The sequence below is a fragment of the Piliocolobus tephrosceles genome, chromosome 11, assembly GCF_002776525.5.
Source record: "Piliocolobus tephrosceles isolate RC106 chromosome 11, ASM277652v3, whole genome shotgun sequence".
NCBI lineage: Eukaryota > Metazoa > Chordata > Mammalia > Primates > Cercopithecidae > Piliocolobus > Piliocolobus tephrosceles.
The window spans coordinates 33,601,947-33,616,331 of NC_045444.1; the positions used below are offsets into that span (position 1 = coordinate 33,601,947).

The following is a 14,385-nucleotide window of genomic DNA, read 5'->3' on the forward strand; positions in this document are numbered from 1 at the left end:
CTGAATTTGTATAGTCAATTCTTAAGGGAGAGTAAATATTAATGCTGAGGAAGGTATTCTCAAATTCAGTTCTATTAAAATACAGTATTTCAATTTGTGTCACATAACTGCAGATGTAAAGCATAAAAAAAGTTTTTGCTGCTCTCTCTAGCCCATCCCACTTGCATAACTTGTTTACTTAATGCTCGGAAGAACAATATTTAAAGAGGAGTAGGTCAAGGAGAAGAAACTGAAAATAATTAAGAATACTTACTAATAAAAGCCCCAAACACAAGTCCAAAAGGCAGATCTATGCCTTACTTGTTAACTTTTTCACCACCCAATCATCCAGCCAGGTTAGTGTTAATTTAGATAGAAGTTAGCTGTTTTATGTTCAATTATACAGAAGAGAAAAAAAATAGCACATTTATACTCAGGAATAACTCCCCTTGAAAGCAGAGTCTACATCTCTTGTGCTGCTTCTTTAGTTTCCAAAAATGAACAGAGGTCCTGGAGCAGAGCTGCTACTCAAGTATTTGAAGATTTCCTTTCTTCTTTATTTGTATTTTTCATAAAAGTTAAATTTGGTCATTTAGGATTAGAAGATTTACCAGATAAAAATGTATGACCTCTCGTTAAATTTCAATTTCGAATAAACAATAGTTTTTTAGTATAAGTATGTGCCATGCAATATTTGGGATATAATTATCCAAGAAACTCTCTCCTTCACCTTAACCAGGGCGCAAGGCGCCAATTGATTAGCTGGGCAAAGAGTCTGGCAATCCTTGTCCTTCGTTCTCCTGCTTGTTGGGACCTAGACTGCCAGTGCTCCCTCTCTTTCTCTCTCCTTTCCTTTTTCCTTTAATTATGAATTCTGTTTAATTTTTATTTTTTAATTTCATTTTTCCATAAGTTATTGTCATATGGGTGGTATGGTATTTGGTTACATGAGTAAGTTGTTTAGTGGTGATTTGTGAGACTTTGGTGCACACATCACTCGAGCAGTATACACTGCATCATATTTGTAGTCTTTTATCCCTCGCCCCACTGGAAAACAATGTGGAGATTCCTTAAAGAACTAAAAGTAGAAATACCATTTGATACAGCAATCACACTACAGGGCATCTACTCAGAGGAAAAGAGGACATTATGTGAAAAAGATACTTGCACACGCATGTTTATAGCAGCACAAGTCACAACTGCAAAATCGTAGAACCAACCCAAATGCCCATCAATCAACAAGTAGATAAAGAAACTGTGGTGTATATATACTGCGGAATACTACACAGTCATAAAAAGGAATGAACTAACAGCATTTGCAATGACCTGGATGAAACTGGAGACTATTATTCTAAGTGAAGTAACTCAGGAATGGAAAACCAAACATCATATGTTTTCACTGATATGTGGGAGCTAAGCTATGAGGACACAAAGGCGTAAGAATTTTTTTTTTAACACATACAAAGGCAACAGAGAATAATAAATTAAATATCCATGACTACTTTCCCTGCTTAAGAAAATGATCTTAGAGTCCATCTCCTCTGGATTGGACTCTACTCTTCCCCACATAAAACAACCAAATATGTCTATACTATTAGGTTGGTGCAAAAGTAACTGCCATTTTTGGCACGGAAAGTCATGGTAACTTTTCACCAACCTAATACTGTATACTTCTACTACATATACATGTATTATACAACAGAGTAATTTTCAACTTTTATATAAATATACCTTCACAACTCTCTTCACTGTGAGGTTTTATCCATGTTGAGGTAGTATCAATTCTGGTTTATTCTTTTTTTGTTATATTTCTCTGTATATACCCACAATTATTCATTTTCTAATTTCCTATTGACAGACATCTGTCATTTCTTTTTTTTCCCCAATTATAAACAAGACTACAATAAACAACCTTGGACACATCTTCCTGTGCATTAGGTAACTAGAGTTTCTCTAGTATAAGTATGTTTCTCTAGTTACCTAATTTGCTAAATTGCTCTCCAAAGCACTTACACATATTTATGTTGGCAGCAGTGATAAATATTAAGTCACAGTCACGATACCATCAAGCATAACCTTTAACCCTGCCACTAGATTGGCGAGAAAAAAAGTTTAATTGTAGTATTTCTCTGGTTACTGGTGAGGCTGAAAATCTGTAATCTATAATGAGCTTCCACAGTAAGACAATGACAACCAATAATGGGATGAGCTAAGAATATGAGTAAGCAGCCCTCAAAGTAGAATCCCATATGACAAAAAACAAGTCATTATTTAATTAATTACCAGGAATTAAAAATTAATAGAAAAATGGCAGAACAATGGTCATTAATATTGACAGTATTGAGGCAGAGATATTTTCCGGGATGGAGATATATATATATACACACATACCTCCTCTAAAAATTACTAGTCCCCAAATTCCTTCATGATAAAGACAGTTGTTGCTGAAAATGGCAGTATGCTTTTGACAATAGAGGGAAAGTAAATAGGGATAAAAAGACTTAACTTTCCTCAGCAAAAACAGCAATGAGGAAAGAAAACTTGTATGTAAACATGGGTGAACCATACAGCCAAGCAGGACACAAACTTGAAGCCAGAGGGCTTTGGATTAAGTCCTGGCTTTGTTATCTACTAGCAATGTGACCTTGGACAAGTTATTAAGCTTTAAGGAGCCTCAATTTCTTTAGGGGTAAGAATAAAAAGTAAGATTATTCCAATGGTCAGACATAATATAGGTACTACGAGTATCTACAGTACTTGGCTCATATGCTGGTCAATAAATGGTAGCTACTATCATTATTATTCTATTATTATTATTAAAAATGACCTTTCTGTAAAACCAAAACTATCTTCTCTTTCAAAGGTATCTGCCATAATTTTCTAGAAATATTAGACTAAAACCAAATTACTCTTAGTGAAGAAAGTTAATTTTCAGAACAATTAAGTACTTCTTGTTTGATACTGGTATTATGTAAGCTTAAGACATAATTACTTGGCAAAACATCATAACCAAGTAGGATTTATTCCAGGTATATAAGGCTGGTTCAACACTCAAAAATAATGTAATCAAATATATCAACAGGTTAAAGAGAAATATGATCATGTGAAACAATTAAGAACAAGCACTTGACAAAATCCAACACCCATTTATAATACACTCTCAGCAAGTTACAAACAGATGAGGATTACCTCAACCTGATAATGAACATGTATTAAAAACCTATAGCTAACATCATACTTAATGGTAAAAGTTTCTTCCTAAGACTGAGAACAACAAAAGATGTCCACTCTCACTGTTCTAATTCAACATAACACTGGAAATTCTAGTCATTGCAAAAAAGCAAGGAAAGCAATAAAAGGCATACAGATTGGAAAGAAAAAAAAGTCACTATTTGTGAAAAATGTAATGGTCTATATCAAAAGTCCCAAGGAATCTATTAAAAAACCTCCTAGAATAAGTGAGTTCAGCATAGACTATAAGATCAACACACAAAAGTCAATCACATTTCTATATATTAAAGTGTATATAAGTAAACAATCACATATTCTATATGTAATGAATATGTGGGAAACCAAAACTTCAAAACACCATTTACAATTGTTCTAACAGATTAAATACTGGTATACACATTAAATAAGTACATCATCTGTGTAGTAAGAGCTATAAAATGCCGATGAAAGTAATCAAACAAGAAATCAAATAAAAGGAGATATGAACCCTATTCAGAGATTGGAACATCAATGTAGTGTTCCAATGCATGTCGATTCTCCCAAAATTTACCTACAGGTTTAATCAATTCCCATAAAAACTTAATTATCTAGTGAAAGACAGAAAATGATACAAGTAGGCTGGGCACAGTGGCTGATGCCTGTAATGTCAGCACTTAGGGAGGCAGAGGTGGGAGGATGGCTTACGGCCAGGAGTTCGTAACCAGTCTGGGCAACAAAGTGAGACCCCATCACTATCAAAAACGAAAACAAAAACAAAGCAACAAGCAATAAAACAAAACTAATACAAACCAATAGCATGTGTAATGACCGCAGGTTTTTGCTGATATTGAAATGCTTCTGTAGTACTTCTTGCACACTTCTATCTTCTGAGAGATACTAAGGGGCGAGGGGGGGAAAAGCCAAAATTGAGGAACGATGTAGTTTAAAACCCAAATATAATCCTGTGCCTTACTGGTTGGTGTACCTTATTAACGCTATCTAATATTAATTCATTATTAAATAGATGTTGGTCTTATTTGTAGAACACTAAAACCAAAATAAAGTTTCCAGTCTACTGATTTTCTTATCCTGTTCTTTACATTAATTCAATAAACACAATGATAAAACAATCCTTGCTAACCCCAAATTCCTACTTGAATAAAGGAAACTACAGTAATACTAGTGAAATAAACAAAATGCAGCACAAAAACACAAGCGCATGAGTTACTGTACTTAGGGAAACAAGGTAAAGCACTATAAATAATGCTTAAACTGGATGAGACAAGAGATTTAAAAAAGAAGGAAGAGCATTCCAGTTACAGGGAACAGCATGAGTAGTAGGAAAATCATCACATATTGGCAGAAAATGAGTAGTCACGTAGTGGAGTTTCAGTTACTGGCAAAGTGAATGTACAAAAAGACAAAGGCAGAAAAACGTAATTGGAGGTAGCTGTCCAGACAAGAGGTAAGGAGGGTCTGAATTATCTGAGTGGAAATAAAGACAAAAGAGAATTAAGACACTTACGGAGATATATCTGGTAGAGAATTAACTGGTAGCAGAAGAGAAGGAAGGGTTTGAAAGGTAGAAGATAAAAATCAAAGATAATCTATGGGAAACAAAACTGCCTGTGAAAAGTGAAATGTGGTCAAGAAATGAATCTTGGATTATCAATATTTAAGTAGTAGGTGGGAAAAGAGAAAAACTAAGAAAGTAAGAAAAATACCAAAGACTGGAAGAGAATCTAAGACACAGCAGAGATCTAGAAAACAAGGGAAGAAAGTTTTAATAGAGAAGTGGGGTTCAACAATATAAACTACTTTGTAAAATTAAGATATATTTAAGAAGAGGCTAATGGCTTTAGAAATTCAAAGGTCACCAGGGCCTTTTGAGAAAGCAGCATCTAAAGAGGCAAGTGACTGCAGTATATTAGGGTTGAATGGAAGGTGAGGAACATTGGCATTGAAGAAAGGATTAGATGAAAAGAGTAAATTCAGAGGTAGCAGAGCCAAGAAAGGCCTGGAAAAGATCGACATAATTTTTCAAAAATTATCTGCATGGAATAAGAATTCTTTTTCCTTAAAAAAACAAACAAACAAACAAACAAAAAACCCAGAAAACTAAGCATTTCTGTGTTTTCTAGAGCTGTAATTACATGTCTTTACTTTGTCCACTTTAAGAAGACCAGATTCAGAAGTAAGTTCTAGTCTACTGGAATGAAATTTTGTACTCTCAGGAAATATATTATTAATTATAGTTCCCACTCCCTTGCTATTGTTTCTAGTCTTCTCTTTGTATTTTAAAGGACTTCTGGTTACTATATATATATCTTTTTCTATCACAAACAGGGTAGAATTTCCGTGGAAGTACACAGGGTGAACATAAGTAACTTTTGGAAATTAAAAAAAATTTTTGTTTAGCTTTTCCACAGTTTTAAAATTGAAATATGGAAGATATATGGCTAAATATCCCAGGCAAACTATAGTCTTTGCTTCTGTAATCTGTAACTCGTAAAAGTTGATGTGGTAAAATCGGAGCACTTAGGAAAACTAAAGACAATCCACCTGGGACAAAACTGATTTAAGAAATTTTCTCTGCAAGAATCAATTATTTTTAAAACCTGTATTTGCCTCTCTTTGACATGATGCTTCAAAGGTTAATCTTCTTTACTCCATCTTCCTACTTTATCTCTTTATTATTAGTTGTTTGACTCCAGTCCCCCCCTTTCTAAAAGCTATCATCTTCTTGCTTCTATAATTACTTATTCTGCTTTTTAAAATGCCTACCTTATCTACATGAGCCATTTAAACAACAAAAAAAATTATCTAACGTCATTTATTATATTTTTAAATCCATCTTGATTCAAACACTATACCCTATTTGAGGATAAGGCTATTATCAACAACCACATGAGCTACAGTACTTTGGTAGATTTCATTTGAGGAGAATAAGGTACGATTCTTTTAAATGTTCTTTTTAAAGGATCCCTCTTATACTGCCATGCTAAGATAGAGTCTACTCTGCTTACTAATTTGACTCATTTGAAGTAGGGCTAAAACAAACCTTCAAATTAGGCAGGATATCAAGGTTCCGTCTTATCCTGAAGATATTTCGTCGATGAGATTCCATGTGTGACCTGTTATCTGTATCACTGCTATTGGCTTAATCTTGCCATTAAAAATAACTTCCTGGATAATCAGCACTAAGAGAAAGAATAGCTCCCTTAATGCAGCTACCACCCTACTCCACAAGGCAGGGACTCTGACCATGGTGCTGACAGATTTTTCAAGTGAAGCTCATTTTATTCACATACCAAAGAGAGGCATAAGATAATTAAGATAGGGGAAGAAAATATCAGAACTCAGAGACACAAACACCAGTGATGCTGGTTCTACTTAATGAAATGGACTATTAAGACTCTCAAAAAGATGACAGGATAGTGCTCACGTTCAGGGGATTTAAGGTCTGCAACAAAAGTTCAGAAAGTAGAGTAGTTACACTACTAACATATAGTTACCATTTCCTAAGTCATGCAGAGTTATACTTCTTCACCAGTAACTCCCAGCATCCTCTTTATTTATAGACCCACTTTGAGATGCTCAGAATGCAACATGGTTGGGAAGGACAGTGGATGGAAAATGGCACAATGCAACCTGGACCACGTAGTTATCTTAGGAAGATTAAGTGTGTGCAGGTATGGAAAAAATAAGAGTCCATGTAAAGTACAGAAATTTAAATACTATGAAAGACTACATTTGAATCTCTAAAACAGCCACAAAAATATACTGGTGGAATAAGACAATCAGTTCAGGAGTTGTAGAAGATGAAAGTCTGTGAAGCACTAAAAAGTAGATCTAAACGCTGAAGATCCAGAGGTCTGGTCCACATCAGACCCTGGTAAGAGGGGACAATGTGGGAGTACCAACTACAAAGAAAGTGTTCCTAGAGATGGAATCCTATAATTAGAAATACTATCAAAGACACTTGGCTCAGGTAATTGAACTATCCAAGTCTCAGGAATGATTAATTTGAGTGGAAGGGAGGATCCATACCTAATTACATCAAGGCATAGTATCTGAATTTTAAAGATAATGTCAGCTATTTTTACATACAATTATGTACAGTTGTATTAAGAAAAAGAACAAGGAATTATCAATCATAACAATGGGAAAAAGTAATATAAACATATGTAGGCTTTGAGTCCTTTATGTAAAAACAATATATTTAGCATGTATGTAAACTCTGCAATGTTATAGACCAAACAATTACTCCATAGTAGAAGGAAGGAGAATTGATACAGTCTTATGGGAAACTTCCACTGTTTATCATGTATTTTTTTGCACTGATTACATTTTGTTCAATAAACTTTTATGACTTTTTTAAAAAATGAAATGTGTCAAAATTAATAGTGCCTACATGAGCAGACTATATTTTATAACCAAAACAATAATCATTTAAAGAACAAACTAAATGCAAAATGCTTCCAATTTAGTATTAGTATGTAAGAATTCATGGTAAAAATACAATCTACGTGAGGTCGGGTGTGGTGGCTCACGCCTGTAATCCCAGCACTTTGGGAGGCTGAGGCAGGCAAATGACGAGGTCAGGAGATCGAGACCATTCTGGCTAACGCAGTGAAACCCCCTCTCTACTAAAAATACAAAAAATTAGCTGGGCATGGTGGCGGGCGCCTGTAGTCCCAGCTACTCAGGAGGCTGAGGCAGGAGAATGGCATGAACCTGGGAGGCGGAGCTTGCAGTGAGCCGAGACTGTGCCACTGCACCCCAGCCTGGGCAACAGAGTTAGACTCCGTCTCAAAAAAAAAAAAAATACAATCTACCACTACTGCTTTAAAATAAAACTATCTTTTTTATAGAGTCACTGAATACAGACTGTGTAATTCTATTCGAAGATCTAATTATCCTTACCAGTATTTTAATATTATCAATCAATTTTTCCCAATTCCTTCAGAGCCAGGGACTCTATATTATTTTCCACTCTCACGAGGCCAATATTTTTTGAGATTCTACCATAAGGGATTTATTCATTAACAATGTTTTTCAATTATGTTATTAAATACACATACACATGCATACTTCCTCCTTTCCCTTTGCCAACTGAAACTTCTTGACAGCATAAGATTAAAATGCTAGTGTGTTGAGAATATTTTAAGCACAGGTAAATTTACAGTCTCAAAGGTGTGGCAAATTTTTAAAACAACGTATGAACCTGCCTTTGTATCTAAGATTCTCAGGTCTCCAGGGACTGTGAGATGTGATCACCTAATAGATAATATAACCGGAGGTGCCACAGTCTGTACTGCCTCTTAAGGCCCAACAAAATAAAAGCTGAAGTTGCTAATGAAAACTGGAAGAAAAAAAATCCACACAGAATAGGTATGAATCACTAATATTTATCATTATTTACTATTTATTATTATTGCTAAATATGTAAAATATATAAAGTAAATTATGCAAATTCATTAATTAAATTATCTGAAATATAAACCACATATAGATACAACTAAAGCCTCATTAAAGTTTACTTCAAACTAATAACATAAATCCTAAAGCTTAACTGTGATGTTCTTTTGAGATAGAATTTAGCAGATATGACATTTCAACTGTTACAAGAAAATTTTTAAAAAGCATATAATTTGTATTCCTATAGCTTTATCCCTCAGCAATATTAGAAACTCTGTGTTAATTTACTAATTTCTAAAATTTGTGTTTTAATTGCTTTAAATCATATAGCAAGGAACATTTAGCTTTACTGCCTTTTAAGTTACCTGAACATTTTCATTCCACTTCTCAGCAAAAAGCTTGTCTGGAAATTCTGCAGGTAGAGATAATTGTTCTTTAAATATTTTAACATACTGTGGAAAACCAAATGAATTCATTAAGTGTATCTGCCGGTGAGAAAATCTTGACTTCACTCTTTTTTCTAAGAGTTCCAGAATATCCTTAAAAACAAACAGAAATCTCTATAAGGAAGATGAATGTTTAAAAAAAAAAAAACTGTACCAATATTAGAGGTATAAGTAAACTGTCACCTATAATTAGTAATGTTTAGTCTATAATACATAATTAAACATTTAAAACATTTTATGCAAACTAAATAATCCCCCTCCAGGCATCTGCTGGCCTGGTGATGTCATGCCTTTTTCCTATTATGTTACTCTCAGCTAATCTGTAACATTCCAAGACCCAATATGATTGTTTAAAAAAACTGACTATATTGAATAGCTATATGTCACAGTAACAACAAGAGTGTCAGTAAGGAATTCTGTACATTCTATGAAGAACTGAGATTAAAAAATTAACAGCATGATAGGTAGCAGAAACCAACATTAGGAGAGGAAAGTGCCAGAAATGCAACATGGCATTTGTAAGTTATCTTCCGGCTTTTTATTTTTTATAGTAATGCTTTTAGACTTTATTTGTATTTGTACTATTTTTCCTTAGGAAGAAATCAGGAATCAAATTTACCGTCAAAGAACACTAAAAACCAAAGGATAACTAATATGTACTGCTTGTAAGGACATACGAAGTGTTCTTAAATGAAGAAAATACTTCCACAAAACTGGTAGGTATTCAAACTATCCAAGACATCAAAAGCACAATAGGTAAGTTGTCTTCCTAAGTCACATAAATTGCAGGAACTGTCATTCCTAAATCTCTTTTTAATATTGAACTTGAGCAATTTTTCAAAATATAGTACACAGTATAATGTATATAATATATATAATTTATATATGTATATATATCTACACATATAGTATAATATATATTACTTAAGTTACACTCCAAGGTATACAACCAAGACAAATGAAACCAGGTAACTACAAAAAAAGTGTATGTGAATGTTTGCAGCAGTACTATTTTTAATAGCTTCAGAAATGTAAACCACCCAAATGTCCATCAACTGATGAATGGATAAACAAAGTGTGGTATATCTATACAACAGAATATTATTTGGCAATAAAAAGGAACAAAGGGCTGATATATGCTGTGACACAGATCAACCCTGAAAACATGTTAAAGAAGCCAGTCACACAAAACTATATGTTGTATGATTCAAAAATTACTATACAGTCATAAAGTGGATTAGTAGATTAGTGGTTGCATAGGGTGTGGAGGGAACAGGGGATTTGGGGTGACTGCTAAAAGGTATGTGGCTCTTAAATTGTGGTGATAAATGCACAACTCTATAAATAAAAACCCTGTTAACTGTATAATTTAAATGAGTGAACTGTATGGTATAAATTACATCTCAATAAAGCTGTTTTAAAAAGCCCCCACCCCCAAATATGAACATGATGTCACTGTTGTTTACATTTCTTAAGCTATTAAAAATAATACCGCTGGCCGGGCACGGTGGCTCAAGCCTGTAATCCCAGCACTTTGGGAGGCCAAGACGGGCGGATCACGAGGTCAGGAGATCGAGACCATCCTAGCTAACATGGTGAAACCCCGTCCCTACTAAAAAAATACAAAAAAACTAGCCGGGCGAGGTGGCGGGTGCCTGTAGTCCCAGCTACTCGGGAGGCTGAGGCAGGAGAATGGCGTGAACCTGGGAGGTGGAGCTTGCAGTGAGCTGAGATGCGGCCACTGCACTCCAGCCAAGGGCGACAGAGCGAGACTCCGTCTCAAAAAAAAAAAAAAACAAAGAAAAACAACAAAAAAAACTGCTGCAAACATTCACATACACTTTTTTTTGTAGTTACCTGGTTTCATTTGTCTTGGTTGTATGCCTTGGAGTGTAACTTAAGTAATATATATTATTTAAGGAATTACAGCTAATATAACAATTATATTAGGGAAATATATTTTTAGAGAGCTCTTATTTCCTAAAAATACATTCTAAAACACTTACTGATAAAATGATACAATGCCTAGTTTTTGCCTCAGAATAATAGAGGAATTAAGGGAGATGCTGAGGATAAATAAAACTAGTCTGTAGTAATTGAATCTTGGCAAGGAGTGGAGAAGGGAATTCAGGGCTCATTATTTATTCTTTCCTATGTATACTGTCAAAATGTTATAGAATAAAGTTTTTTAAAAGGGGAGTAGTTTAAGCCCAGAACTATACATTTCCACATCTAGCCAGATGACTTTCATAATACCTAGGTCAAGAAATCATGATATAGAGGAAAGAATTCAAGTGATCAAAATGGGATCATGGTTAGTTTGGGAAGGAGGACAGGAAAGACTAATAGCCTGAGGTAGGAGGCGCGAGGGTGAATAAAAAATTTTGAATGTTTTTATGAGGTCAAAGAAACGTATAGTGCCAGCATGAGAATTAAAAGAGAAGAAAGGTTATATTCAGAGATTCAGATATTGCACATTTATTTTCTATTAAGAAAGAGTTCTAGGTCACCCATATGGGTAGAGAGTAGAAGTAATAATCAATACAAGCAACAATTAAGACCCTAAATTTGGGAATGAAAAGAGATGGAAGCAAATAATGTCTTTGTTGTAGGCAGTAATGACAGAAGTTGGCAATGTGGGCATAAAGGAACTAGTAAAAACAAAATAAAACCAAAAAACAAAAATGGAATTACTCCCAATGGGGAAGAAGATGCTTGCTGGTAAAGTCACTACTCCCTCTATCCTTCTGCTCTCTCCCTATAAACATGGATACACAGATAAAATTATACTTGAGGCCAGGCGCAGTGGCTCACACCTGTAATCCCAGCACTTTGGGAGGCCGAGGGGGGTGGATCACAAGGTCAGGAGTTTTGAGAGCAGCCTGGACAACATGGTGAAACCCCGTCCCTACCAGAAATACAAAAATTAGCCAGGCATGGTGGTGTGTGGCTGTAATCCCAGCTAGTTGGGAGGCTAAGGCAGGAGAATTGCTTGAACCCGGAAGGTGGAGGTTGCAGTGAGCTGAGATCATGCCATTGCACTCCAGCCTGGGCGACAGAGCAAGACTCCATCTCAAAAAAAAAGAAAGAAAAAAGATTACACTTGAAAGAACTACACAGTTGGAGAATTATATATATACACAATAAAAAAAGAACATCTGATAACACTGCTAAGAAGTTACTGGTATTTTATTTGGTTCTTCATTGGGTCAACAACACTTGCCACAGCCACTTCCACCCAAAGGAAGATTTTTTTTTTTTTTTGGCAAGAAGGTGGGTGCTTCTTTGATTCTTGTCATAGACTGCTGCTTTTGGCAAGGAGGAATAAAGATATGTGGAGCACCAGCCAGTGATGTATGAGGGGAGTTTATACTAAAGCCATACATCATAAGCTCTAGAGCACAGGGAAGGAGGGGCAAATGACAGTGACTCTATAGAGAAACAGCACTGGAAGGAGGACTGTTGAAATATGAATTAGTAAAAAGTTTCACTTTTCTGAAAAAGAAAAAGGGCTGTAGGAAAGGAGATGTGAATGTATAAATATGCCTGAATATGTCTGTGGAGAATGGAGGGGCAAGAGGATGGCAAGCAAGCTATGGAGGCACAGCAGTTATAGCATGAGAAAAGAGATAACCGTGCTATGGTAATGGACATGGTTTGTCCCCACCAAATCTCATGTTGAAATTTAATTGCCAGTGCAACAGTGGGAGGTCATTGGAGCGGACCCTCATGAATAGATTTAATGCCCTCTTACTGGACTGAGTTATTGTTCTCATGAGGACAGATTAGTTCTTGAGACAGCGAGTTGTTATAAATTGAGGTTCCAACTCCCATCTCGTTCGTTTTTGCACATATCTGCTCCCCATTTGACCTTCCACCATGTCATGCAGCATGAAAGCCCTTGCAACAAATCCAGTGCCATGCCCTTGAATTTCTCAGCCTGCACAGCTGTGAGATAAATAAACCTCTTTTCTTTAAAAATTACCCGTCTCAGGTATTATGTTATAGCAACACAAAATGGGCCATGGCACTCTTCAATGCCAGTTTATCTGAATTCAGTAAGGAAGTTCATGCTACAAGTGTGTAAGAAGGTAAACACAAAAAGGCCTGTACAGCTGTCCAAAGGTACACATGGTTCAATATGTACAGCGCCTTCACAAAGTGATAGTGATATTGAGACTATAGTTAAAATCATTCTAAAATATCCCATGGAATGAAAAAGCCACTATCTACTGTCAGTGCTTGGTAGAATCTTTTCCATTTCTGGAGACGTGTACTTTGAAAGTTGGAATAGTATTATTTAGAGTTGATTTCAACCCTTTTCAAAATATGGAAAAACATCTTACAACAAAAACTATTACCAAGTTTTCTCAAGTACTGATGGGATTACTTAACTGCCTCATTACTTGATAATGTAGAAATTATATTTATTAGTATAATCTGATTTCATACTTTTTTCTTCAGTGATTTCATTGGGGGGAGGGAGGTATTCATTAATGGGCTAAGGTAACCATCAACCTGTTTTCCTCAATTTGAGTTGAAAAGCAGAATAAATACACCAGGCATTGCTGAAACAAAAATTTTAAAATGCCTAATATAATGACCTAAATAAGTGAAAAAAGACTAGTAGTGTCAGCAATTAAGCTTGAATTTTAAAATATTATAATCAACTTTTTTAATGAAGAAAAGGACTTACCAATCTACATGTAAGGCCAATAACTGCTATTGGGGTCTGTGCAGACTGAGAAATGTCAAAAAGATTATAGAGAAGTGTTTGGTTTTTATGATGAGCAAAAAGATCAAATTCATCTAATATGAAGATCACTGGGCAACTGCTAGTTCGGTCACCTAAGATAAAATAAGAGCATTACATTATCAAGAAATTATATCCACCTTTCCTAAATTTCCAAACTATTTACTGTATTTCAGTTTTTAAAACTCAATTCTACAAACATACTGATAGCCTACGTTGGGTAGGGGATTTACTGATGCATATACATTCATTCAACAGAAAAAAATTATTCAAAGGACAAAGACAGCCCCGACTGCTCTCAAGAAGTTTAGTCTAGGCTGGGCGTGGTGGCTCACGCCTGTAATCCTAGCACTTTGGGAGGCCGAGGCGGGTGGATCACCTGAGGTTGGGAGTTTGAGACCAGCCTGACCAACATGGAGAAATCCCATCTCTACTAAAAACACAAAATTAGCTGGATGTGGTGGTGCATGCCTGTAATCCCAGCTACTTGGGAGGCTGAAGTAGGAGAATTGCTTGAATCCAGGAGGCAGAGGCTGTGGTGAGCCAAGATCGTGCCACTGCACTCCAGCCTGGGCA

General features: G+C 35.5%; 1 protein-coding gene across 6 annotated transcripts in view; it reads right to left on the reverse strand.

Moving 5' to 3' along the window:
* ORC4 (origin recognition complex subunit 4) overlaps positions 1-14,385 on the reverse strand; it is a 90,965-nt gene that overhangs the window by 7,260 nt on the left and 69,320 nt on the right. For all 6 annotated transcript variants that reach the window (XR_002732656.2, XM_023217464.2, XM_023217465.1 and 3 more), the window contains 3 exons: positions 13,753-13,904; positions 8,976-9,149; positions 4,000-4,086 (listed from right to left, as the gene is read on the reverse strand). Coding sequence is in view for 5 of the 6 variants with exons in the window: in XM_023217464.2 (XP_023073232.1) it covers positions 4,000-4,086; positions 8,976-9,149; positions 13,753-13,904 (413 nt within the window). In the remaining variant the exon portion in view is untranslated. The remainder of the gene's footprint in view (positions 1-3,999; positions 4,087-8,975; positions 9,150-13,752; positions 13,905-14,385) is intronic.